This window comes from Vanessa tameamea, chromosome 20 (assembly GCF_037043105.1).
Source record: "Vanessa tameamea isolate UH-Manoa-2023 chromosome 20, ilVanTame1 primary haplotype, whole genome shotgun sequence".
NCBI classification, from domain to species: Eukaryota; Metazoa; Arthropoda; class Insecta; order Lepidoptera; family Nymphalidae; genus Vanessa; species Vanessa tameamea.
In genome coordinates, this window is record NC_087328.1 from 4,656,857 (window position 1) to 4,684,808 (window position 27,952).

A 27,952-nucleotide genomic window follows, 5' to 3' on the forward strand; every position below is an offset into this window, starting at 1 on the left:
CTCCAAACAACCACAGAGTATAACTAATAAAATACAAACAAGTAAGAAGACAGCCACAGAGTCGGATACAATACGCATAGTTCATTACAATCAGGAATAGGGTAGTGGCAGAATATTCGACAATCGACATTGTTCATTTGCTTGTGTATCGAGCGAGTCAATCTTCGTGAATTACAGAAAGTGTATTCCATCTCGTAAAAATGGAGGTGGAGTTAAAACAAAAATAAAAATCAGATTTACTTTAAGTAACGATAAAAAGTTAAACGATTTGCGCTCATGGATTAAAGGATAATTAGTGGAGTTAAGTGTTCGCAAAATGCTAGCCTCAAATTAACCCGTTAAACAGTTTCATGGTTTGGGTTGGTTGAATAGTTATTTGAAAAGTACAAAATGAGCAACTGGGCGAGGCGAATGCACCGGCGAGCTGCTACATTAAGCAATGTGGTTACATCTTGTGGTCATCCTAATTCTCTGCCATATCCGAGGAGACTTGAAAAAGTGAAGTTCGGTGTTCCCCTGCACGAAGTTTGCAAGGATGACATACCGGGCCCTTTGCTTGTTAGTATCTATCCAATGTTTTTCAATTAAAGTAGTTTTAACTATTCCGATGTCTAGATCTTCAATGACCGATTCAATATACGTCTTATGTTTTTTTAGTTGTTTAATATTTAAAAAAAACATGTATAAAAATCTAACTTATTTTTTTTCTAGTTAAGTGTAATATATTAAGGAATACACAAAAATAATTATTTCAATAGGTACTGATATTAAAGCTGAATAAAGAGGCACCGCTGCGGCGCGATGTGTTTCGCGCTCCTGGACATCAAGGAGCCATGAAAAAGCTTATACATTTCTTACAGACTGGTCGTCTAGTCAATGTGGATAATTACTCTGTGTATACTATTGCCAGTGTACTCAAGAAGTTTCTTAGGTAAGTTCATTTATTCACTTATTGTTGATTTAATAGGTGATCTAAAATTTTTTTTAATAATACAATTAATCTTTTATTAGTTAGAAAACAATTGAATGGCTCATTTTTATAGTGGCTAACTTATAACAGAGTGAGATCCTGGATTCAAACTTCAGATCAGGTTAATATAAATTGGGTTTCTCTGTCAAACAGACTCTGTAATATATATATCTTAACATTCCCATGTCTTGGATAACACTTAAAATCTTGCATCATAATTCATTCTAATTATGTTGAATTGTCATGCCATTAATTTTAGGAATAAGGGAATAGATAGTGTGTTCATCTTTTAGCACATCCTTGTGCATTACAAAGATGTCTTAAAAATGTCTCTTCTGGCAGTTGACCAGTCCTAAGATCTAAGATGTTATGTTCTTTCTACCTTTGTAACCTTGTACACATCCACAAAAATATCTAATAATGTATATCACTTAGAAGTACCCTACTCTTTATAAAACAGGAAATTTATAGGGATCTAAACCACTCTTATCCCTACACAATAGCTTAAACACTAAGTGAGATACATATTTTATTTAATACTATGCATGTTGGAGGTGGGAGGGAGAAAGCATTCTAAGTTTAGGTGTAAAACAGTAGCCTAGGTACTTCCTTGGTTTAGTTTTTTGGCCATGAAAGCGTAACACAAAGTTACTTTGATACTAGAATATTATTATAGATATGATATAAATTACAATTGCATGCATACAAAGTTTACAATTTATGATTAATATTATTTCAAACTCATGGGCACATTGTAGGGTTGGTCAGGATTCTCATTATAAAAAGTATATAAACCCATCTTATATTTTTTTGTTATATTTTTACATAAGCAATTATCTAATAGAATGAAAATAATTCAACAAAATTACACAATTATATATTATATACTTTGTTTTACTAATAGATAACAATGTAATCAATCAAATCAAGTTTATCTAATAGATACAAGTTTTACCTGCGGTTTTATCTTTGCAAAATTTATAAAACTTTACCTAAATCACACTTACTGTCACATCCATTTAACCCTTTGAGGGGTAACTATGTTCATACCAAATTTCATCTTCATCGGTAGTGGTTTAAGCATGAAACAGACAGAGTTATTAATTTTTATTCTAGAAAAATCCCGGGTGGAGTGTTCGGTCGTGAAGGTGAAATGCATCTGTTTACGGCAGTGGAGCTACCTGCAGATCAACAAGTTGACGCTATAAGACGGTGAGTGAATTTATACTATAGAACCTTGTAATGTTCTTATAGTTTCAAACGATGTTTAACTATTACTAAAATTAAGTAATGTTTCATTTAAATAAGATACATTAACATGTAATAATCAATATTTTACAATAACGTCAAGTGTTTGATGATGACACCAAATATTTTTTTCTTTATATCTTATATGATTAGTATGTAAACAAATATGTATATTTCTAAAATATAATATACACTACTTAGCTATAAAAGATATTAATTTTTAATATAGTAAAGATATTGGGGAATCAAAAATATTTAGCTGAAAATTATAGTAAGCATATTATATTAGAAACAGAAACATATATATTTATTTAAGCAGAGAGACTAAAGCAGCAGCATAAAATTCTCAATATAGAAATGTATAAAGCCAAAGATACACAAGACAGTTTATTGCACAATGGCATTCCAGTAGTTATTAAATTTGTTTCCTTGGGATCTTTATTCTGGCCTCAACAGATTATGGCTAAAGATTGAATTTATTTTGCCCTACTTGTTCAACATAATATATCATATTTCAATAGATGAGTAAATGTTAGGAATTATTTATCTATTTTGGTCATAATGTGAAAAACGACTATTTCATTGAACTCATATTGAAAAGTAAAGCGTTATTTCCATTTAAGTATGATAGCTTTCTCTGTATTTCTAAGCCATATTAAGTTACTGATATAAAAATATATGGAAGAAATTTGTGGACATATTTCTTGTACTTATTTAAAGGACATTGTCAATGGAGCCAACTTCATTGTTCACCACAATGGGAGATGGTATTGAACGTCACATCCATTAGACAGTATGGCAAAACAATGCGTGTTTACTTATAAGAATTTTGATGCGGCTCATTATTTCGCGCTGATTGTCATACTTGCTTAGACTTATCATATGACATATATCCATTTATATATTAACCACTCGTACAACGATTGAAGATTTTATTGTAGGAATTAATGTATCTATGAAAACTATTCATAAATCTACTAACAATAACGAGAATTGTCTTTGAAATGTTCGTATGACAAACGTGTCTAAGCCTCATTGGAGGAACTATGAGGAATAAGTTCAAGGTCGTTTTTTTTAAAGTAGAGATCCTTTGCCTAAGAGTATTCACCTTGGAACAACAGAGGCTTTATATGTTTTCCGAGGTTTAGGAATGTGGCCCTGCCAACTTCCAAGCCTTTAGCTGCTAATTTTCTAATTTTATGAATATTTGCTGAAATAAATATGTTTTTGTTCTGACACGAGATTTGAATCTACATCCCTGGTATCTTGTAGGTTTATAAGTTAGCCATTAGACCCTGCAGATAACTAAAGCAAAATGGGAAAAAAAAACCACTTGCGGCATGTCCGCCGCCGCTTAAACAAACGTCGTACTTAAGCCTAAACACACAGATGGCATTGTATGTGAGTGCGCTTGGTTCTCTTTAATAAGATAATCTAATTACCAAATGATGCAAGTTCAAAAATATTTGTGCCGCGTAAACTTTGACAGTTGCAATAAGTTATATATAACTTCTGCAAACTTTCTAATAAAACTCTACCTATTTTGGTTATCTTTTTTCTTGAATCATATAGGATATATTACACTTTCGCTATATTTTTGAGTAATTTTCATTGTTGAAATTTGATGGCAAAATACGTTGAGTCAAAATATACCTAACAGGAAAATAGATCGCTATACTTTTGTTATTAATATAAATATGTTGTATCAGTTATCTTTAAATACAAAAACAAATTACATAGCTTTATGCATATTGAAAAAAATGCACATTGATCCGACGCTACCACGGGCCATTATTCTAGCTTTTAAAAAAGGACAATGTTCCTTTACTCAAAATAATTGATTTCATATTATATTATAATTAAATGAAAGGAAGACTGTCCACTTATCAGCTGATTATTTTGAATTTAATTTAAATAATTTAATTGATTAAAAGTACTAAATAAAAAGAGAATCGATTTGACAATATCCAATTGTTTGATTACAAAAATCATTACAGTTTATGAACTAATGAAACTTGTTAAATTGTAAATTATGCTTTGAAAACTTGGAACATGTATTCTTGAGCATTTGAATAGATTTTTGTTACCTTTAATTACCTTTGTATTTACATTATTTAAATAATGTTAGTGACAGTTTAATGTTCGTTAAATTAAAAGGGAAAACAAATATATACGGAAGCATAGCATAGCATTTACAATCACGCAACGAGTGTAACTCATTCCTATGAATATATTTACGTTAATTTTTATTTCATTTCAATAAAAGTAAAAGTGCATAAATTATACATTCGAATAAAATATTCGTCATTTTTTATACTAAAAAAAAATCTTTTACATTATCACTTAGCAAATTAAATAATGTACTTCTCAAAACGAAGAAGTTCCTAAAAACCACATCGATTTTCTTATGGTAACACGTTGTTCTTCCATTTTTGAAATATGTATCGATATTAAAATTTTAGTAGACAAACCACAGAGATTTAAGTGAAACAGTTTTGGTTTAAATTTGTTACAGTATGTGTCTAATTATGTTTTTAAAATAGAAACAGTTTTCTTGCCGTCATGTTACGTTATATTCGTTTCATAATTCATCGTTATTATCCAATTATTATCCCTGTTTCTTCTCGTGTAGCGAAATATTGTGTGGGATTACTCTGATAGAGAACGTCGGTCGTTGGCCTCTTGTTTATGTTTTAATTTTCCTTTTAAAATGGGGTCACTACGATCATACTCGTAATCGTCGGACGTCGAATTATGATGATATTATTAGTCTGCCTTTTAATGTATTTCATTAAAAAAAAGCCGAATGCAAATATTTAAATTTTGATGAGTAAATGATAAGTTTTATATAATGCATTTTATGAGGTTGTTTTAAATCTTAGTATTAAAACTTTATAGATTTATATAAAACTAGTTGCCTAGTAAAATAAGAATTATATAATTATTATTGTTTTTGTTTAAAAAGAGAGATACGGTCCATACCGGTCCATATACGTTCTTATAAAAGAACGTATATGATATATCATGATAGCATGACAAACAAAGTAACACATAAAAATCGGTCCAGTTGCTTAGGAAGATTTTAGTGAAAATACTTACGTCCATTAGAATTATATATACTAAGATATTACTGAGAAGCAAGTGGAGGCGTAAAAATTGTTTCCTTCAGTTTTGTATAAGGATTTTAATTTAATCGTCCACGCTGCTACACTGGGTTTGTAGAAATATATACGTATATGTACCCTATTCCAATGGAAGTAGGAAAAAAGATAAACAAACCTTAAATTTAAGTATTTCATGCGATTTGCTAATAAAACAGCTATGTTGTGCACTATTAAGAGTTTATGATTAACACTTATTTCCACTTTAATTTTATTTCCAAAATGCCGATAACGGTTTTGTCGACGTTCAAAACGCAGTTTTTTCGAAAATCCATAGTGAATATCATAGATCAATCAAGTTCTCGACCAATTCTATCGCGTCGATTTGCTGTCAAATGTTGTTTATTTGTTTTTTTTTTACCGTTATGGTTGGAATAGAGTATAGGTACATCAGATTTCCTTCCGACACAGTCATGCAGTTTACTTCACGACGTTACAATAAACCGCATAAACTAGAGCCCGGTATTTTGAAGAAACTATCGGTTTTGATACCGTTATTCAGAAGCTACCGTACTGATCAGAAGGCTACGAATAACGGATAGTAGGGTAAATGTATAAGAGAAGCTTGAGTTTAATTACATTATTGTAAACATCAATGAGCAAAACGAATCGTTTTTTTATTTAAGTAACTGGACTTTATCGCTGTTTCTTTCGTCTACCTTAAGCTTGCCTGGTAGAGATCGCTGTTTTAGCGATAAGGCCGCCTCTTGTGCGTCTCCCTTGAACGTGACTAATGTATGTATTTATTGGTGTACAATAAAGAGTATTTTGATTTATTTGATTTGACTTTAGTGGCGCTTGGCTGGGTTCGCATTCGCAAACTACCAAGTGTTCTATCTATTAGTTTAGATACATATTATGTAGTCTTGTATAAATGTTTTTGTTTGTTGTTAACAGGTTGCTATTGTCACTGCCTGTCTGCACGCAGAGATTATTGGTACTACTCTTCGGCACGTTTCGGGTGATGGCATCTAACGCTGACAAAGCTGGTAAGTTATAAACTCTTAGTGTCCCACGCGCCTAAGTCCTCTCCATTTGCGGATTACTTCTCAGTTCGGGTTGTTCGATATACATATAGCAGATTCTCATCCGACACATTGGTTTCCTCACGAGTACATGAAAATCCAGTGTTCGGATTTGAATTCTGAATCTTCGTTTAAGATTGACGTAATATATTACTATATACTACGGGTCCATTTCGGCTATTTTCTTTTCAATAAACATTTCTCTTCTTAATTTTAAATATATACGAAGAATAAAACAAAGTACCGCGTAATGATAATAAGACGCTTAACTCTTTTCAATATCTGAAGAGTCAAGACGGGAAAGATGTGTTACAAATAACCCGCCTCAGTTCGTTGATTGCGTGTTTTCATTTATAACACGGTCTAGCAGACAGAAAAAGGATGCATTCCACTGGTTCATTGGAACTGAAAATAATTAGTTTAATTTTGCCAATTATCCGTGTCGGCGTGGGCGCTCCGTCTATTGATGCAACAATTTCAGCTACAAGCTGAGCGGGCATTGTGCGATTATTTAATATCTAACCGAGACGCCCGAGTTGCCGGCCCTCTTAATGTCGTGGTTGACCTACTTAGAAATCGTAAGGTCTTTCTGCTAAGCTATCACGTAGCTGAGACTGCGCAGTTGGATATTTTTCCTTTTTTTTCATTTCTGTAATACCCTTAAACTTCCTAACGACAAATTCGTTAAATTCAGACGAGTTAAATGTATGATTGTTTTTCGTATGAAATAACTATTTTAAAAAAAATTTTTAAAATTCGAACAGGTGCTAAATTTATGATACGCAAGTTCAGAAGTACCGACATCCGACAAAAACCGGATGTTCTTACATTTTTATGGGTCAAGCACTTGAATATATACCGTTGCCAAATCAAATATTCTAATTAGTTCATCTATTGCGTGTGCGTACTAAAAGAGACAACAATTGTTATTTCACCCGCACCGCACGTACTCGCCCGGCGTGGACAATTCCTTATTTATGTTATAAATTCATTCAGTTGCTTTTGTCTTTTTTGTTTACGTCATTTAATTTCATAGACTGTTTCAAATTTGTGTTTAGGAAATTAACTAGTTTTTTTTTCTAAAGTATTGGATTTATTAACACTTTAAGGATAATTATGACATTTATAGGTTTAAAAATAGGTCGAAATTTACTTGATAATTTCTGAAAAGTTCAGATATGCCAACGATGAAATAATCTAGACGGATTTTTTATTTCTCAATCGAATAATTTTTATTTTCGACGTGAATTTCCGGTCGAAAAAAAGACTATTATTAGTCTACCTACATTCATTTTTCTTGTAATGAAAATAATGTTTCACAAAATATAATTTATATCTTTGCGGCCTCTATGTAAAGGATGTTGATATATTTAATGGTACATTATTAACAAAAGCGGATATTATGAAGCATCTTTCGGAAAAAACTATTTTTGTTTTCTTAAAAAAAAAATACTATGTCATGGCCGTGCAAAATGGCGCGAATAATATCTTTAGATCTTCAAACGTTTTAGGTACATTTCGAAGAAAAATTATTAATTTTATTTTTATTAGTATGTATGTAGTTGTTTTTATTTTTTGTTGCAAATTAGTCTTGCAGTCAGTATTCATCGCAGCGCTGTTATTAAAGTCATTATTCATACGTAATTTATATATTGCAAATCTTATATTCATCTCAATACAATTTATGAAAAACATATCAATATTATAAACAAGTAAGTTTGATTGTTTTTTTTTTCTAGATTCACACAAAATCTCAAAAAATCAGTTTGATATTTTTGTGATAGGTTAAGTTACATTATAGTAACATATTTTTAGGACGGAAATTAGGCATAGGCTGTAACATTTTTTTAAACATACATATACATATATTATGTCAATGTAATTTGAGAATAGTTGTTGGTCTTGACTTTTGACATTAACCGAATGAACGTCGCCAAAAAAATATTTTTAGTTATATAGGTTTTAGTAGTAGTTAGTCCAGTAACAATTTACTTACTATAAAATAATCGCACTGTTGCATTCGTTCAAAAGATTACTAAGTACGATATGTATCTTCAGAAGTATGTTTAAAATTGCCTCACGCGTTGGAATAGCCTTCTGGCTAATATAAAATAATAAAAGTAATTTTAAAAGCTGAAAATGTTTATCGAATTCATAGTACATGTAAAAAATGAGAAAAAAGTATATGTACCATATGTATATATTTAAGAGCATAGTAATTTACAGGTTTCACAAAAACTATACAATTAGAATTTTATATATGTTATGAGTTATTTGAACGGATGAACGGAAGTCGTCGGGCGTGCGGTAATACGTATTACACTACGGGCAGTCAGATCGCTCGGTTCGATTATATCATTATACTTAGTGTAAATTATGTATATGCTCGGCGTACCCGCTTTAAACGTACATAAAACATAATCAGCCTGTACATTTCCCACTGCTGGGCTAAGGCCTCCTCTCCCGTTTGAGGAGAAGGTATGGAGCATATTCCACCACGCTGCTCCAATGCGGGTTTATAAATAAATAGTTAATAAACGTACCGCCTCGTATTTGTAGCGTGTAAAATTCAAACAAAGTAAGCCCAATTTACAACAAAAAAAAAAACTTTGCGGGTGCTTACTTTATTACATAAATCTAGGGTATATATTTTTTTCTTAGCTCTCTTTTTGTTTGGCTGTGGGTTAATAGTATTAATAAACGATTTCATAAGTAAAGATAAACTTAATGTATAAACGGGTTCTTAAGGATTTTTTTTTTTAATTTGTTTGATCTATCATAGGTATGTTTTTATTTTATAAATAAAACGTGAATTAATCACGGACGAGTTTGCTAATTTACTCGACGTGCTGTGTAATTATCTTTTTCAATTAGGTATTTAGTTACAATGGTTAAATTATATTATTCTTTACTTGAATTTGATTGCATTTAAATTAACAATTTTATTTTAAAATGACTTTTGTTTTTGTAAAACAAGTTCTCCTTTTATGTTGTTGTTTTAGTTGTTTTGTATCGTATTCAATATATGTTTTGTTATTAGTTTAGGTATTGATTAAATCCTTGTTACAATACCATGCTTCAAACATATATTGGTTTAGCCAGAAAGTCGACAGATATACATAAACGTTTTCTAGGTTAGGTTATTTGATTGGATTTCCTGGTTTGTAATGCTATGGTATCATTGCCAATCTATATCAATCCATTTCTGGATTTATCCCTCTTATCTGACGCCAAATCTTTCGGGTCTTGTGCTAAACCAACCTATTGTTTAATTCTTATATCATTTGATTAAGTTGATATTACTGTACAGTGGTATTTAAATACATCTACCAAAAGGAAATCAAACGATACAGTACAAGATTAATGCCCCTCTAACTATAGATAGGGTACCTCGTAACCATGGATATTATTACCTCGTAACATCGAAGTCGGTATAACCGTCTAGGAGAAATAAGTAATGATTTTTATTTTCTCGATTAAACTTGTACCGTCCTCTCCAAGAAAACACCAGGAAACAGACATTAGGTACTCTTACAATTTTTAATTAACTTATAACAAGTCGATTATCGTACCGCCTATTTATTTTTTATTCTGTCTTTTATTTGTGCCAAGAGGGCACAGATTATTTCGCCAATGTCACGTGCGATGGAGAAGTCGCGATGGAGATTGAACGGTACGGTCGAGATTACAGGCTTAATTATCGTACCGCCTACCGAATTCACATCAATTTTTCAACCCAAACCTAGCCTCTTTTTTTTTTTTATTTGTACTAATAAGAAGGACAATGAATACAATTTAGGGTAACAGTTTATAAAAACTATCTTTACTAAAATAGTTTTAGTATATATTTGTTGTTATTTGAATAGTTAACCTTACAGATTGTTATTTAAAATTCAGTTGTAATATATCTTGAACAATTAAGGAGCATTTTTTTACTTGTTTGGGACTTGATTTCATACATTAAACTGCTTGTAATTTTCAAGTATCCAAAACTTGTTTATAAAATTATATCCGTAATAGTATGGGATTCCTCACTTGACTTAGGATGTTATTTTTCAGTTTTTTAAACATAAAACTTCTTCAAACATATTAGGCTTGAGTTGATGAAACATTATCGTATTATTAGAACATTCAAAAGCCGCGGTAAAAAAAAAAAAACCCAAAAGAACGAGGTAACAATTTATCCAATGATTAAAATAGTTGTATTTTGTAAAGTAAAATGTTGTTATATTTCCTTAGTAATAAATATTTGTGATTTTTTTTTTCGGCTGAATAATATAATATTAGAGAAAATAAAGTTATTTATAACGTTTATTTTACTCAGTTATAAAAGCGTTTTCACACAAGCAAACGCAACGCCATGTTCAACGCTCCATTAACTGTGTTATTCTATCCCCCTTTTAACTCGCTTATAGCATTGGGTGGCATTCTGTTTAAAATGTCAGTGATGGTTACATAAAGGTGGTATTACTTAGTTCATTGATTTCGTATAGCTTAGATTGAGTGTCATAATCACGCACAAATAATAATCAAATTAAACCGAAATATGTTACATATAAATTATTTTTTTACAAGCACCTTTGAATTGTTAATTATACAAGATCGTTTTGATAATCAAGCTAACGTCGCTGCGGTATTTTGATTTTACAGAGAAGGTTAAAAACATTCACTGTATTATAATGATACTTATATATGTATATTTATATTATATAAGCTGGAAATTTTGTAGTGTTAAATTAGCTAATCACAGCAATCACCAGTCCAATTTTAATAGTTATTTATACATAGTTGTATAGTTTTATTTGTATTAAGTTGTTACCACTTACCCCCGGCCCCTTTGTCTATCCGTCTCTATATATATAAAAAAGAAATAGACTGTTGACTACGCCCTACGAGCCTAAAGAGCGGACTAGTAACTATAACGGCAACGAATAACGTAAATATGCATGATTACATAGTCAAAATGTTACGAGTAAAACCGAATAACCTGTTATACCTTATATAAAATAAAATCAACCATCATTAAATTTGAATTAAAAATAATTCCATCAAGGTATGTATGAATAATGATGCAAATACGTTTTATCATCATAAAATCTATCAAAATTATGAGAACTATTGTATAACGACAACCATTCGGTACAAAAAGAACAATTATTCGTGCTGGTAACAAAAAAAAAAGTATATCATTTGCATTAAAAATTTAAATATATGTTTCCTTATCAGGGTTTGTGTTTTTGTTAGCACACACATTCCGAAACGGTTATCGTTTCACAATGAAATCCTGCAATTGTAATGCGAATAAAACGAAATTCTTAAATTAAGTAGGTATGTATGTATCTTGATTTCGATAACGGATAAGTTTTCTAACTGTACCTGAAAGAAATGTATTCCTTTTAAAATAGCACCAAACGATCTATATCCAAATCACAATATTAAAATTTAAATCGAAATTACGTCGACAGCTTGAGTGGTATTTACCGTTTTGCAACTTGTCTAATAATCCAAGTGTGTTATGAAACGAAATGAAAGGATTTTATTTTTATTATCATTTAAATAAATGTCGGTAAATTTGCGTAAAATCAGCTTATTGCCAGTAAACGTAAATAAAGTAATAGTTCTTTTGAAGGGAGGGTTTGATTTTATTACACGTTGCTGTTCAAATTCGAATTAGTGGGTGGATACACGTGATGACAGACTTCCATCTATCTACCTATACCTCACGATGTTTTCCCACAACTCATAGCATGAACTGAATGAATGCGTTTATAGCACAAATTGTGCACATGAAATGCAGTTGTGCTTGGCGGGTTTGAACCCGTGATGATGTGTAAATAGAAAAGCAAATGCAGAAAATTTATGTATAAAATTATTAAATAACTTCCTTTGTGTCTCATGCATTCTCATCCCAACGCCTGTTTCAGTAAGATATTGATAAAAGAGTTAAAAGAAACATTTAATTAAACTTCGTTTGCAATATACCCGCATAAAGGCAACGGTTGTTTGGTTAAACTTTCTTTTACATCATCACAGTTGCACAATAATGTTTCAAACGAACCCATATCCCGTGTTTTATAGGCACAGGAATGACATCAGAAGCCCTGGGCGTGTCGGTGGCACCGTCGTTCTTCCACTCGTGCGTGTCCGATGGGAAGACAGCTACAATGGAGGATGTACAAAGATTCAAGGTCGGTCATATTAACTCTGTTCCGCTGCAATTGAATAGCGCTTTGATATCGTTATATGCAGTTATCGACTTAAGTGGATAATGCATTACCACGTGACTTAAATATGTGTATTGTAATGTAATTTAAAGATATTATGTGATTGATTTGAAATGGTCTCGTCGATCGAATTTGTTGTGTACGTTTACGTACCTCGAAACTTGACCGGGTAATATAATGTAGATTATGAATATTATATCTTTGATAGAATAGTGTGGGAGTTTGATAGAATAGTGTATTGTATTTTGACTTTTGGTTTGGTTGTGGGTGTGTATCAATTTATATGTATGTATGCGATGATTACAAGCGTTAAAATATTATATGTAAAATTAACACTTAAATTATTGCATGGTATTAATTTATGTATTATTCAAACAAAACAAGTAAGGAGTCAAAAGAATCAAAATAAAAACACTAAATGGAATAATCAATCAATCAATAAAAAGTGGAAGAATATAAAAAAATATATATATAAATATATATGTATTCATTAATAAAGTACATATCTTATTGGGACCCAAAGTGTTTGAACGTTTCGTGATTATACATTGACATAAGATGTACATTATAAAGTATCGTTCAAAGAGTTTACTGCAAAAGTACGTGTTTATTCTTAGTGTGTCACTGCATCGCAGTGCTAATCTCGTGGCATCGTTATCAGCGAGCCGAGATCATACCGTACGCTTTATCAGACAGAATACAATTCAATTTACAACGTTGAAGTTAATGGCAATGGATGAAATAATCTGATAAAAGATAAGCTTCATTTTGATACACATATTATACAATTATACATAAATGTATACTATCTAATGATACATTTGATGTACATAAATATACTCAAGAAATTTAGTATGTTTTCGGTGTTCCTCAGTACCTATTCGTTTTTTTAAGTCTTTTTTTGCAAATCTGTAAACAGCTCTTTACCAGTATTAAACTATCTGTATATAACGGGTTTTAATAAATTCTATTCACAATTTTAATCATCAGAAGTTTACAATGGTAAAAAAAATCTTTATTAAATATATTAATATTGTCTCGTAACGTTGAATACCATTGAAAGGGTTGGGGTGGGGCAAGATCTACTTGGTATTTATTTTGGTATTGTTTATAATCAAATTATCATTGACTATTTAAATATAAATAATAATGTATATGTAAGGTATGTCAGTTTGTAATTGTAAATAGCTTTTCATATTCGCTTACTAAAATCTTTAAATTTTGCTGCGAAAGGCTGAAGTCTCCGTAAGTATGAACACTGCACATTAAAATTTATTTTAACTTATATTTCACATTTCCGTCTTATAGCACATTTGTTAATTATAATTAGTTTTTTTTTTAATATCTACGCGTAGAATAGTTATGTTTCACGATCGTATTTCAGTTTTTTTTTTATTTGACGCGTCATCCGACCCCCGGCATTCCGTAGATAAGTACTTGATTCACTAATTGAATTAGTTACTCATATCCCATGTCGCTTTGACTCATCTCTAGTGAATAGAAAGCGACTTAACGATGCTTCATATGTCGTAAAATTTGTTATGCTAAAGCTTTGTGTTATTTCGGTTTGAGAGGTTACCGAGCCAAAATATGGAGACACAAGGGATGTAAAATATTAGATCTCATAATTAGCGTAACTATGATATTGACGTAAATAATTTCTTATACTTCTTACAGAATTGATGAGATGAGATTTCTGGTGATGAATTGTCGTCTCCATTGGTACATCAGGTTGAAATGATGTGCATTTCGCTATTCGTAATATACAATATAACTTCTAGAATATAATCGTGTTAGTAAATAGTATTTTTCAAGTCCTTTTCCATCAAAATATATTGCGGCACAATTATGGTCAAAATAATTGCTTGCAAGACGGTCAGCCTGACATTTATTTCGGCCCAGCTCTCACTAAGTTTTAGAAGTGATAGTCTGATGTGCCACAAGGGACTTTGTTCAAAAAACCTAGTGACCTAAAATACAAGTTGTCTGTGATGTAATTTTTTATTTGATGTTACTTTTTCGCCTCGTATGCGTCGGAATTCTGCTTATCATTGAATTATCATATTGCATCATGCATGGCTTAAAAATCTTCCCATTCAATCTAGGAATTAAATATATTGGTATCTTCAAAATCGATTTTAAATAAACTATATCATAATTCATTGAATTATTTTGATAATATTAATATATATGTGTATATTAGCCTTAATGCACTTGCTTTTGCACGCACACTTGTGCAATGTCACGCAGTTGCTCAGTCTTGCTCGAGAAGGACCGCCATGGTTAAAATCGATCAGGTGTCCTTCTGATTATCATCATATTAGACTTGTGATTAATACTACAAGAGGCATTTATCTAGATCGATTTCTTAAAGGAAATTTTAATGGACATTGATAGAACCACTTTTGAAACAACAAGATATATCAATAAATAACATCAGATTTATTATATGTTTATAATGTTTTAAAGGTATTCGGTGATGTCATATATATATTTATGTATGTATGTTAAAATACATTACGCTTTTTTATACCATGAAAACATTTATGCTTTTTATTTTTATATAAATCTGTTTATTCAAACAATTTCATTCTTATATAAGTTAACGCTTCTATATATAGTATTTCAATATATTTTAGAGTATGAATATTATAAAGCAATATATATATAAAAAATTATGTAAAAATGTAATCGCAACAGGTGGCAACCCGCATTATGCGACAACTGATTGAGCAGTTCAGCGCGGGCGACCTGTTCGGGAGGGAGAATTACGAGTACTACGCTCGTGTCACGGGTCGGATATTACGTGTGAGAGACGAGTGGATATGCTCGTTCCGGGACCCGCCGCCGCCTCGACACCACCGCGACCAGGAGGCGTATGCCAGTACGTTCCTCAAATATTCTAATATATTGCTGATATTTTATAATTTATCTCGTGCTCGGAGGTGAAGGGAAAGCATTCTGAGGAAACCTGTATGTGTTGCCATGAATTGTATCCATCAACCCACATTGAAGCAGTGTGGTCAAATCAAGTTCAAATGGCCTCTTCATGAGGCGAGCACTCGTACACTTGACACTTTGATTGTGACAAAAAATTACCTTTAGTTATGAAAATATTGTATCTCCACTAAGCCTAAGTGGTTATATCTAATGTTTTGTCAATGTTTCAATGCCATCTTTAACTATGCTAATAGGATAAGTTGTAGCAAGGAGGATGCTCGCGGCGTTATCTTTTTTGTTAATTATTAATTAATATTATAAAGACGTAAAAAAGCGCTGACAAAGACAGCTCGTTGAAAGTCGAGTTAAAGAAATAGTTCCATTGCTCTTTAACCCACTTTCATAGACAATCATGAATAATATTTAATAATACATTCAAAAGTACTAGAAAAAGGTTTTTTGAATTCATATATTACTAATTTCAATTTGAAGAGAGTATTTATTAAAGTTATTTATTAAATAATAATATCGTTAAGAGATGAATTTGACACGAATGAATTTTGTAAAGTTTTATCGAAGTAATTAATAATAAAAACCAGTTCTCGGTCCGCTTTTGCTTTCGATCACGAAATCACGAGAGAAATGATGGCGGTTCACAAAAAGCTACCCGAAGTGAAACCGACGAGTTTGTTGTGAGAATACGAGTAGCATTGGCTTACAATTAATAAAACTCGTATTAAAACATTCTGGGACATCACAATTAACGAGTTAATAACCTCGAGATCAAATCCAGTTGTGGCAATTGTTGTGGATTAATTGAACCCGACACTCGGTGCAATTTTCTCGAGAAACGTTTATTGCTTCTTTAAATATATTATTCTCGAAATTAATTGGTCGGTTTTAATTGGTAATTAAATCCCTCGTGATAAATGGATAAAACGTTTAAACGGGATGAATATTTTCGTTGCCATAAATGGCATTTACTTTAATTTCAGTCTGACAAACATCAATTATTATTGATGTTATATTTTTTTGTGAAAATTTAAAGTTCTACAACTTTGGTTCAGGATTCTGGAGGACAGGAAGCAACACTTTGAGATCATTGAAAAAAAATCTAATTCTAAATACATGCTCCAAAGTAATTTAAAAAAAAAAAAATCCGGAATTGAGCTGAAATTCCCAATTAAAGATCTATTTTCTGGGACTATCAATTGTTATTTGAAAAATTGGTAAAATAAGATCGTTTTCAAAGAAAATTACCTGATATTACCTGATTATTTTCGTAACAAATTAACACTATCTCAATTATAACTCGAAACGTAATCTTTGCATTTTAACCGTTTTCTTATTTTACTAATACAAGGATGCAGTTGTGGTTCGGGCAAAGTTGGATCGCAATAGAATCTGGATGTTATTACTCTTAAAGTTTGTAGAATTACCCCTGAAGTAAGGATTCTATAATTTAACGAAGAAATATCTCCATACATGATATTTAAGGTATCGTAATGTTTACAGGGCAGCTGTCTTTAGAAGCAGAAAAAACATGGCTTCAGTGTGAATGCGACCGTTGGGGTAACAAGTTCAATTTAGAAGGTAAGGAAACCATATAAACAAGTCAAGGTGTGCAATAATCTTTCTACAGTTAAATACTTGATGAGATGTGCTTACGTTGTCAAGTTTGCTTGTCATAAAGTTTTTGTTTTGATTCCGGAACCGTCCTGTTTAGTTATCGATGATAAAATGCTAGAAACAGTATTAAGTATTACAGCTTATCGCTGCCTTGTATTGACGAATATCTTGATTGTATAAAAGGTAATTTTGCCAAATTATATAATGTGAGTCAGCGTTTAGAGGGCGTTGTCCAAGTCGATCAAGAAAAGCCGAGTTGTTATCAAAGGTTTTTTATTTTATATTATGATGATTTCTTATAATTTGAAAAGCATATCAGAATCGTACGTTCTTCTAAATATCCTTACTATTATTATGAATGCGAAAGTGAGTTTGTTTACATGCTTTCACGTCTTAATTACTCAACCGATTATCATGAACCATCCAATGTCGCATGCACATCGTGAGGGGTAAAGAAAGGGTCATAGGGTACCTAACATGTGAGTTGTGACCCATCCCCCCCCCCCTCCACACGCAGGCGAATCTGCGGGCGGAAACTAGTAGGTACTAAAGATTAAAAGAAAACAATGAATTTGTAGAAGGTTTGCACAGCACAATGATAGCATTTGTGATGCGATCGTGCGCAGGTGGCGTTTAGTATCTTTTGTAACTAGGTAGGTTTGGCTAGTGACCAAATTTGATGGTTATCAAATCCAATAGTGTTTTTAAGGTCGCTAATCTTCCGCAGGTCGCAACAATCGTTTAAGTTCGTAAACAAATCTGCTCTGTAAAGTATTCGATATAAATAAATTATTTTTTGGTGAGTCGTAAAGTTTTGGGTATTTAAATAACATCACATTTTTGTAGTGCGTTTATCACTTAGTTATATTATTAATAAGGTTGAAAATCGGTAGCACATTGTAACTATTAACTTAGGAAACTAATTTACAAATACAGACCTTCTTTGTAGTAAATAGTACAGCTTAATAATAATGTATATGAATCACAATAGTTTTTGTTTACAAATGGTACAAATTATTTAATTTAAAAATATATTTTTGTTACATTCCTACCTCTCCTTTTGATCTATTAACAGTAAATTGTAATTGAGAGGATTTTCACACAATTGTCCATTGGTCTTTGTGTAAAAGTTAGGTTAGGGTCGATGAACTGTTTTTATCCGTAACAGAGAATAGCTAAACAATGATATATATTTTTTACTCGTTTTAAAATTATTATTAAAATCACCTTTGTGTTTTAAAATTTTATATCAATAAAATTAGTATTTCCAAGTTCCGTTAAAGTACCGTTTAAATAGATTTTATTTAAACTCGTTTTATATTAATTATGTATTTAGATTTATATAAATGGGTTTAGTTATTTTTGGAAAGGATGGAATGTGCTTTAAGATAATTTTATAATTCGGTTATTGAAAATTACTTTGATCAAATTAGGTCTATCAAAATCTGAGGAGTGCCAGTCGATGCCGGCTCTGATGGGAGCCGTGGGCGGAACGGGAGCGGGTACTGGACTGGGCATCATTCCTGAACACAGCCTTCTGGACTCCTGCACACGTCTCTCTATCTCGCTCGAAGAGAGCGTATTTAAGGTGCGCCTTTTATACATTTGAAATTAATGATAAAACAATTCAATGGACATAATCCTGTCAAAATTTCATAGCGATTGTCAATTTTATGTTTAAAGGAGACGACCAGTATGGAAACGACATATGGGTTCAATGTATCACTTGATCAATAAAATTGACAATCAGATAATGGCGTTTAACATTTGCTTACTTTTGAGCTATCAATCCCGCTGATATTGTTTTCGGCATATAGGTACTTAATATTTATTCTAATTTAGTTAAACACTACTGAGATTTTTACATTTACACCTGACATTGGTACGTTATGTATGTTACGTTTTGGTACTAGCCTATAAGTAAATTTTAATCTATCGAACCTCGAAGAAGACTAAGTTTTAGTTATATTAATCACTTTAGTACTTAAGTTTTTATTTTGTGTGTATAACATGTTTTGTTCAAGTTTATTTTTAATGTTTATTAAAAGGGGAAGATGTTTTAGTTAAGGTTATACCTGACTGGTTCTAAAAGAATAAAGATAGTTGTCAATGACCTGATGTCGTTCAAATAAGTTCCAAATCCACCATAACTAGAGCATACCTCGCCTAGCAGTACTATTTCATAGCTAATAAGACGCAATAGGATCAAATAGGTTTAAATGACGGGTTCCAGGTCTCCGTCAGTTCATCATCGCAGTCGTCTCGCAGCAACTCCAGCCCGCACATGACGCTAGAGGAACTGCGTGCCATTAACAAGTACGCAGAGAGCACAAAGAGCCTCTCCTACTTACCGCAGGTACGAAAATATTCTTCGAAATTTCTCACTTAATTTAAACAAAAAAATTTACTATATTTTTTGGGTATGAGCCCACTTTCGTGAATGAGGTTTTTTCCCTTCTTACAGATCTGGTTTTTACATTTGAGCGTAGTCTTGTTTTATTAACTATTTCATACTAATATCCCAAGTTCGAGAAAAAACTTATCGATTTTATCATAATTATATATATATAATTATTTATTACTCTTACTTGTTATTATACATAGGGTATAAAATGTATGTTTGAATTCTAGCGCACACTAAAGGATTGGTTGTTCTTAAAACGATGGTGATGAGGTTTTGATCTTTAAACACCCGTAGTCAGACACCGAATAAAGCATACCTTGTCTATTTCTTGTAATTCTCACTACCGAGTATGAACCATTGACAATATCTTTAAGTTATTTTAAATTCCATATTTAAATACAAATTTTATTATATATAATATAAAGTTATATTTTGGAAAAGTATTACTACTAATTACAGAACTTTTTTAATACCTTTTTTTTTTTTTTAATAATTATCTTTAAAAAATGGATTGATCAATGTTCTGTAGAGGTGATTAGTAAAGAAATGCTGTCTCCTCACGATTGTTAAATCAGTGATGACAAAGATAAATCAGTGTTTAACTAAATATCCATGATACAACGCTGGTAGCTGTGGATCTATTGACTCACGAAGGCGCGCCCCTCCCCGATAGAGTATCGGTGTGCATTAGCAGAGTGACGCTCGTGCTTGTAAGAGAAGTCTTTGTGTGAGTGAGATGGATGTATAGTCTACTACAACCCCAAGAGGACAAAACCAAACAAACAACATTTGACGTCGAATTGACGCTATATCATTGGTCGAGAGCTTGAATAATATATTATATACATTATGGATTTTCGAAATAACAGTTTTTTGATCGCCGACGAAGTTGTTATCGAAACTTTGGCAGTAAAATTAAAGTGAATATTAAGTGGAATAATGTTGTATTATAAATAGAGGCACATTAACCAAGAACTGTTTGTGGTGTACAATATGGCTGAGGTAATAGTAAATACGTTAATCGAAGGTTTGTTTATCTTTATTTCTTTTTCCATTGGTATATACTATAAGGATAAATACGGTGAAAAATATACAGATATACTATATTTGTTAATGCACTCCGATAATTTAACGTGGAGGTTCGCACCTTCATGAGTGAACAGACTTTAAGCGGTGGTGTGATAAAATATGGTTTGAAATTATAGAACGTTCATGTTATTTCGATATAGTTTAGAGTAAAAATATTTTAACGTTGAATAAAAATAAATAATATTTTCAGTGGTTCATTCTTAAGATTGCATGTAAAATATATGTTTACACTTGAAGGTATTTAAGCAAAAATGTGTGTTAGTACGTTTTAATCACTTAATATTTAAAAAGTGTGAAATTAATAGTTAGATAGAGGATGTGCGACATTGTAAGGTTTTGTGTGAAAAGCCATAATTTTAAACATTTGAATTTTTAAATTATTTTGATAGAAAATTGTTATAGTATATTTTTTTAACGTATTGGTCATACGACGATTGTCAATTTGCGGTTGTGTATATTACTTTTCAAAAATATTAGTAATATTTTGGTATATATTTTTCGAAGGTAATGGTTTTTTTTATATTTTTTTAATTAGAGGTGTTTAACCTAACTTTTAAAAATTACTAATTATAATTGATTAACTTACTAATGTTCCTAATATTTGTTTCATTTTAATGTGATAACGCTTATCCAAAGTAACTCAGGTATGCTATTTGTTAAGTGGGAAGATTTGAATAGTTAGATTTATACGAATCAGTAATATCGATGTTTTAACGATAGGTAATTTTATTAAAATATTTAAACGGTAATACATAACAATTTGTAAATAACACGATGTATATTGGTATATATCAAATGGATCTGTAAATAAAGCTCGTCTGATTATATAAACAACTGGGTATGGAGCGAGGTGAGAGACTATGATTTTGTAAACTTTTAATTACACAGATAGATAAATAAATTATAATATTTAGAATAATAATAATGTTTAGATAAATTTGATTAACTTAAAACATTACAATATTTAAGATTAGGGTTTTGATAGTTCTTTATAGTTTTATAGTCTGTTTTCTGATAGATTTTGTATGAGTTCATAAGCCCTCGAGGTTTCATTGAAACAATGTGTTTTTGCAATTAAACGTTCGTTGCGAGCGAAACGGAACGAACAATGAGTAACTTTCTAATGTTATTGCTCGTAAATTTTAATTTCATATTCAAGATCAACGATAACACTTACATCGTGATTGTAGTAGAATAAGTATTAATAAAGAAAAATAGCTTAACGTCACACGCCTGACATACACGAGCAACACGTAGCCAATAAATACAAATAGAGGCGAAACGAGAGCACTCTGTGTGATATCACAGCCCATACAGTTGTTTATATGGAGTCGAGCGCGGTCACGGTGAGGGTAACGGTAGGGCGGTGTCCGGGCGACCGGTGCGTAGGTGCACGAGCGGCAGCGGGCGCGGATGCGGACGCGCTCCGAGTGGTTCCTGCAGCCCGCCGCCTCGCTGGACGCGGCCCGCCCGCGCGCAAGTACGCCCCCGCCCCCGCCCTCGCCCCCGCGCCCGCGCCCGCCCCCGCCCCCGCACGCACGCTGCGCGCAGCCCGCCGAGAGCACCGCTCTCTACGTGCTCGTCGCCTGCCTAGAATTTTTGTTTTGAATCGGAATCGCTCACCGGTACTGTGATTCTGTGTTAAGCTTGCGGGAGGTCTCGGGTGGCGTTTCCGTTTCGGCCGGCGGCTTCGAGTTTCGTTGCACGATGTCGCAGCGTAGGTGCGACTTGATGAATTAGCCATTGCGATCTGCTTCGATTTCGTTCTTGTACATACCGCTTCCAGACAGAGCGTTTTAGCGAATGGGATTACATCCGACGCGCCATTTAACGATGACGAATTTCAAACGTTCACATTTCGCAAAGAACGCTTCGTCTGTACCTAATGTTATAATATAATTTTCATTGTACGATATGTTATAGAGTAATTAAATATGAGCCGAAAAGGAAATGCCTTCGCAGCTTCCGTAACACAGTAAACGGGCAAAGGGGACGCTTCTCTTACTTCAGCTTACGCATGATATGTCACTATCAGTTTTGTCTTTGCATGTGTTGCACGTTTGGAAACTTGTGTTATCTATGTCGTTCTCTTTTTCGCTTTACGTACAAAAACGTTTATTATTATTATTAAATAATAAAAATAATTAGTTAGAAATAAAAGGGCGAACGATAGGGACAAAACAGAAAGGTAAAAAAGTATTATTTTAGCAGTTTTTTTTTCTTCTTTCAAATTATGATTTTCAGTATGCTTGATTTATTGCCGTTTCGTCGTAGTAAAATACTATAGGCAAAGTTTAATTTCAGTTAAAAGCTTAAAAATGAAACGTAAAACAAAATTATTTTTTTTTTTAGCTATTGCGAGAATTAAACTCGATTTATATATTAGTTTTTTATTAACTTGATAGACGATATTTTCTGGTTCGATAGTTATATATACATATAATATTATGGGTTTTATTTAATAGAAATTAAATTAAGTAAATATTTAATGCATTCTCTTAAATATCATATTACCATAATTACAAATTAAAAAGCGATTACATTTTTATTAAGTATTTAAAATGAATTGATAAATTAATTTGTGATTATTTTCAAGAAGCTTGATATAATTGAGGAATGTCATTGAGTTTGGCATGAGTTTATAACGGTGCGTTCAGATTAAATAACATGTTATAAAACTTGTCTCGTGTAACGTCTCATTGTGTAAAATTTGTGCCCAAAGCGTTTGAAATGAATGTAGACGTTGTTCGATTCGATTTGATCGATCGACGCGAGAAGACGTTTCAATGGCTGCAGCAGCAACCGTTTAATTATAAACGTAGACTATATACTAGTTTATGAGTTTAAAGTGCATGTATTTATAATATAAATTAATATAAACTTGTTCTTGAACGATGCATTATAACGTGTTATTTTGCTTAATCTGGACGCACCTTTAAAATGCGACTGGTTTTATGTGTATGTTCATGTGTTCTATTGGCACGATTTTTGTTTTATATTTATTTAACATATACGTTCCACACCCATACTATACAGGCGTCTGTTATTTAATAAACAAGTCAATTTTTGTTCATTTCAAAAAAATTAATTTTGATTATCAGTATGAATAATTTAAAAATTAGTGTCGTTATTCATCATAATTAATTTATGATACTTTAGTATTTCGATTAAGTAAAAAAACCTTATTTTTTTCACTCAAATGCTTTTCGTTAAAAGCATAACCTATCAGTGATGCCAACTTGGGGATTTTCCCCCTAAATTTTGGGGAAATCTTATGATGATTAGGGTAGATTTATGTAAAAGGATTTTAAGGGGAGGCGGGGTGTAAATTTATAAAAGCTAAAAATAATGAATTAAAAGAAAATGAGGAAGAAGCAAAATAATATACAAAGAAAAGTTAACAAAAACTAACTTGACGAAAGAAAAGTTAAGAAATAATTGTTTAATTTCATTTTCATTATAAGATCATAAATTAATATTTGTAAACGTGTAAAATGCACCGACGTAAATACAACAGCTATTTCATACTACTCGAATATATTTTAAATTACCTCTCAAACAGGGTACAACAAAAACTTTAGGGGTTTTCAATCGAGAATTAGGGGAGTGTATTGTAGGGGGAACGCCCCGTAGGAGTTGGCAACACTACCGTAGCCCCAGCCCGCAGACGCCTGTGCAGTATAGTGCAGTGTGTGTGAGTGGTGTCGGTACCGTGTGGCGTGCGCAGGCGGCTCGCGGCGGCGCTCGCGGCGCGCGCGCGTGTGTCGCGCCCTCACGCACTCCGACACTGAGGTCCCGCTCGCTCTCCAGCCTCGTCAAGTGACCGCCTGACACCTCCCGCCCACGCCCTGACACCGCCGCCTCGCCTCGCGCGCCACCGTTCTCGTATGCATACGTTCGCGCACACACTATCGACTGCTGTTTTTGAGATATTCGTGCCAACCCCTCTGTTATGTAAAATCTTGTATGTGAGCAGAGACGTACTTTTTGGTTTAAATTTCTCGTCAAACTTCAAATTTAAAAATAGCAGTTATACATTACACTCACACCTGTAACGAATTTTAAACTTAACCTCCGACTCGATATTTCCAATTAAATATGTTGTGACCAGCACGCCAGCATATGAATGCCATCGATTATTTATAATAATCTGTACTATTTATGTTAGCATGAAATAAATAAACCTATTTGACGTTATCTCTTATCATATTCCGACAACATATATAAATATAGGAACAACAATCGAAAATTAGTAATTAAAATTATCATTCGTATAGATCTTGTGTCATAATCCTGAAAGTGATAGTAGTGATCTACGTAACTTAAATTAAATCGATGATCTACAATTAATGTTGAAATTGAGCTTACAAACAGAATTTAACAAAAAATATATTACGAACAAATTTCTGAACAATTTTGTGACAAATTTCACACATGTCATGCCACAAGTTACTAATTAGCAACGAATATAAAAATTAAAAAAAAGATAAACAATTTCATAAATATTTTGTAAATATGCGCTCTCTGTAAATTTTTTAAGTAGTTTCAATTACAACATATATATACCTAATTAGCTACGTAAGTTCAGAAATCTTTACAAAATACATTTAGAGAAAAAGTCAATAATAAAGTAAATTTTTCTTTTACAATATGTTTCACGCATATTCAGTAGAGCAATTGAATTAATTGCCGTATATTTCCTATAAATATATCTAATGCATTTAATTTACCAAATTGTAGTCTATATTAATTAGTAAAAAAATTTTTTTTTTATATCGAAACTTAATTTTATTTTAAACGGTTGACGTTTTTGATTAGAACGGAAATTTGGAATGTGTTCGTATTTGACCACTTTTAAACATTCCTGTAAATATATCTAGGTTATTGTTATAGAACGTGCACATTAAGAGCGCGTTACAATATTGAAAGAATAATTATTTTATAAACAACTTACACTACTGCATTTTTCTCTACCTCGTATGTATGTTTTTTTTTTTTGGCTTATTTGATCATCAATGTATTCCATAATGCCAAAATTTCTATTCATTATAATATAACTTTAAAACAATATTTTTTAATCTTGACTTCGATAAAACAGGAACAGTATTTTTTCTAATGTTATTGTTTAGTATATAAATATCATACCATGTAAGATTCTAAAAATATTTGTTGAATTTTCAATATTATAGACAAGTATCGGAATTAATGAAAGTGTTTAAAGTCAAAGTATTTCGGATTATATATTCATTTTAGAAAAAAGACTGAAAAAATGTAAAATTTACTCTACAGCGCTACATAAAAATTCAACTTAATTTTTACAATATTAATATGGTTTTGAATTAAAGGATTTGAGATTTGTTGTCTATTGTATGTAGTACAAATAAAGTGGGTGTTTTGTCTATAATTCTATAGTAATGGAAGTGTCGATGCTTCTAACATAAATTATAGGTGCTAGTTGATTGTGAAATCTCTTATTATTAAAAATAGTATTAATTTCAAATAATATTGATACATTTTTCTGATGTATCGAAATACATTTAATATGTTAGTTGTACGTTTACGTTTTTGATAAACTTATTGACGTAGATTATTTGTACAGGCTGTTTTATCGCTTCAAAATACGCGTATAGAAATTGATTAGTATATATGTTTCGGTTTTTGTTCAAATATCTTTACGTCAAATTATAACTGATATTTTTTATTTAAATTTATTCTAATTTCGCGATCCGGTGTGACTTCATAATGAAGATATAATTTTATATTTTGTCCCAAATTAATTTTTAATGGGTTTCATAAATTTGTTCAGCACTCAAGTGCTTCATTTTTTTTTTAATTTGACATACTATTTCTATACTAACTAGATTTAATAAGGAGTGCTAAAACGGGCTCTAAGTCATACTATGTTTATATTTATTCATCATTCATGACACCTACATTGAGCACGTGTTAAGCACATCTAATTGTTTAGGTTAATAGGTAAATATATATTTTTTTGTGTATATTGTTTAAGCTGCCTGATTATTTTTACGCGTGCAGCAGTGTGCATAACACTTTATGTTTGTATAACTTTTATTACGTATCAATTGTGTTAATAAAGCAAAAGGCTTTCGTATGATACAGTCAGCTTGTTTGTATAAAGAGTATTGTTTGCATTAAAAATTTTACAAACATAAATATATGATTGTGAATGAAAATAATTTGTAAGTTTTAATGCTAGTTTATTTCGCTAATAGTCATGCGAAAGGCAGCTCAATATATTTATGAATTCCTAGTGGTTGTGGTGTAGCAGCTACGCGTAAGGCTAACTGTGGCCATATTTAAGGTACCTTATCATTCTGTTAGCATTTTTATACGTTGAAGTATTTATTCAAGGATAATTTCACGAGACCTACGTGAACTATTCCGTAGTATAATCTTTAAAGTAATATTCGATAGTTAGTAAAACTTTTCTTGGATTTTCATTGGCCAAGATCTTGTGTTCATTGATTAGTTATAGGTTATGATAGTTTAATTTCTTATTATCTATATTATTAATGTATAGGGTAGTTAGTCCTTAGATGGAATAATTTGGTGCTATTGTCATTTTAGAAGATATAAAATTCTTGGCAATAGCAACAAATACTAAATGTTAAATACATTATAAACTTTAATCAAACGCGTCCTATTCTTTTTCAAATCACACCTTTGATTAACATCAATTATTATAGTATAGAAAGTTTTGTACTATGGTAAGTTTTTGAATATTGTTGGGTACATATGATTTGTATAAGACTGTTCTAATTGAATTTGTATTTTATTATAATAAACACTCGAATATGTAAAATACCTAATCATTCCACCGACTTAAGTATTGATCAAAACATTGCTTTGGGTATTACTGTCGTAAATTATTAAGTTAGCATAGATCTCGGAGCTTTAACAATGTCACGAACAATGTTATTATTTTAGTTTTTCATTAGAACGATTTTTTGTTTTGTTAACGGTACTTGAACTGACATGTTATATTATTTCTAATTTGAGTTATATTGTTAGTGCAATGGACGATAAACGGAGATGTGAAATTTTTATGTCTATTTTCTTTTAAAATTGTACATGAATAGCAAGTATATAATAGTTTTAATTTATTTTAGAATATTTGTAATATGGTATTTGCTTATGTGCATTAAGTTTTTATAGATTTTCACATTATATTTGCACATTTTTCTATACAAATTATAAAGAATAACACGAAAATAAAAGTATATGAATAAATTTTGGGTTTA

At 31.5% G+C, this 27,952-nt stretch overlaps 1 protein-coding gene across 5 annotated transcripts; it reads left to right on the forward strand.

Moving 5' to 3' along the window:
• The first annotated feature begins 59 nt into the window (after positions 1 to 59).
• On the forward strand, positions 60 to 27,941 carry LOC113401763 (uncharacterized). Of its 5 annotated transcripts, XM_026641781.2 has the most exons (12): positions 60 to 558; positions 759 to 931; positions 2,087 to 2,182; positions 6,277 to 6,368; positions 12,483 to 12,592; positions 13,862 to 13,873; positions 15,329 to 15,512; positions 17,084 to 17,161; positions 18,631 to 18,785; positions 19,431 to 19,553; positions 22,080 to 22,170; positions 24,418 to 27,941. In XM_026641781.2, exons 1-12 carry the CDS (start codon positions 391 to 393, stop codon positions 24,519 to 24,521), a joined length of 1,386 nt encoding a protein of 461 aa, XP_026497566.1. In that variant the 5' UTR covers positions 60 to 390; the 3' UTR covers positions 24,522 to 27,941. The 5 variants fall into 5 exon arrangements, with proteins under 5 accessions (XP_026497566.1, XP_026497568.1, XP_026497567.1 ...); XM_026641783.2 differs by lacking the exon at positions 22,080 to 22,170 and having other exon boundaries at positions 61 to 558; XM_026641782.2 differs by lacking the exon at positions 13,862 to 13,873 and having other exon boundaries at positions 61 to 558.
• The last annotated feature ends 11 nt before the right edge of the window (positions 27,942 to 27,952 follow it).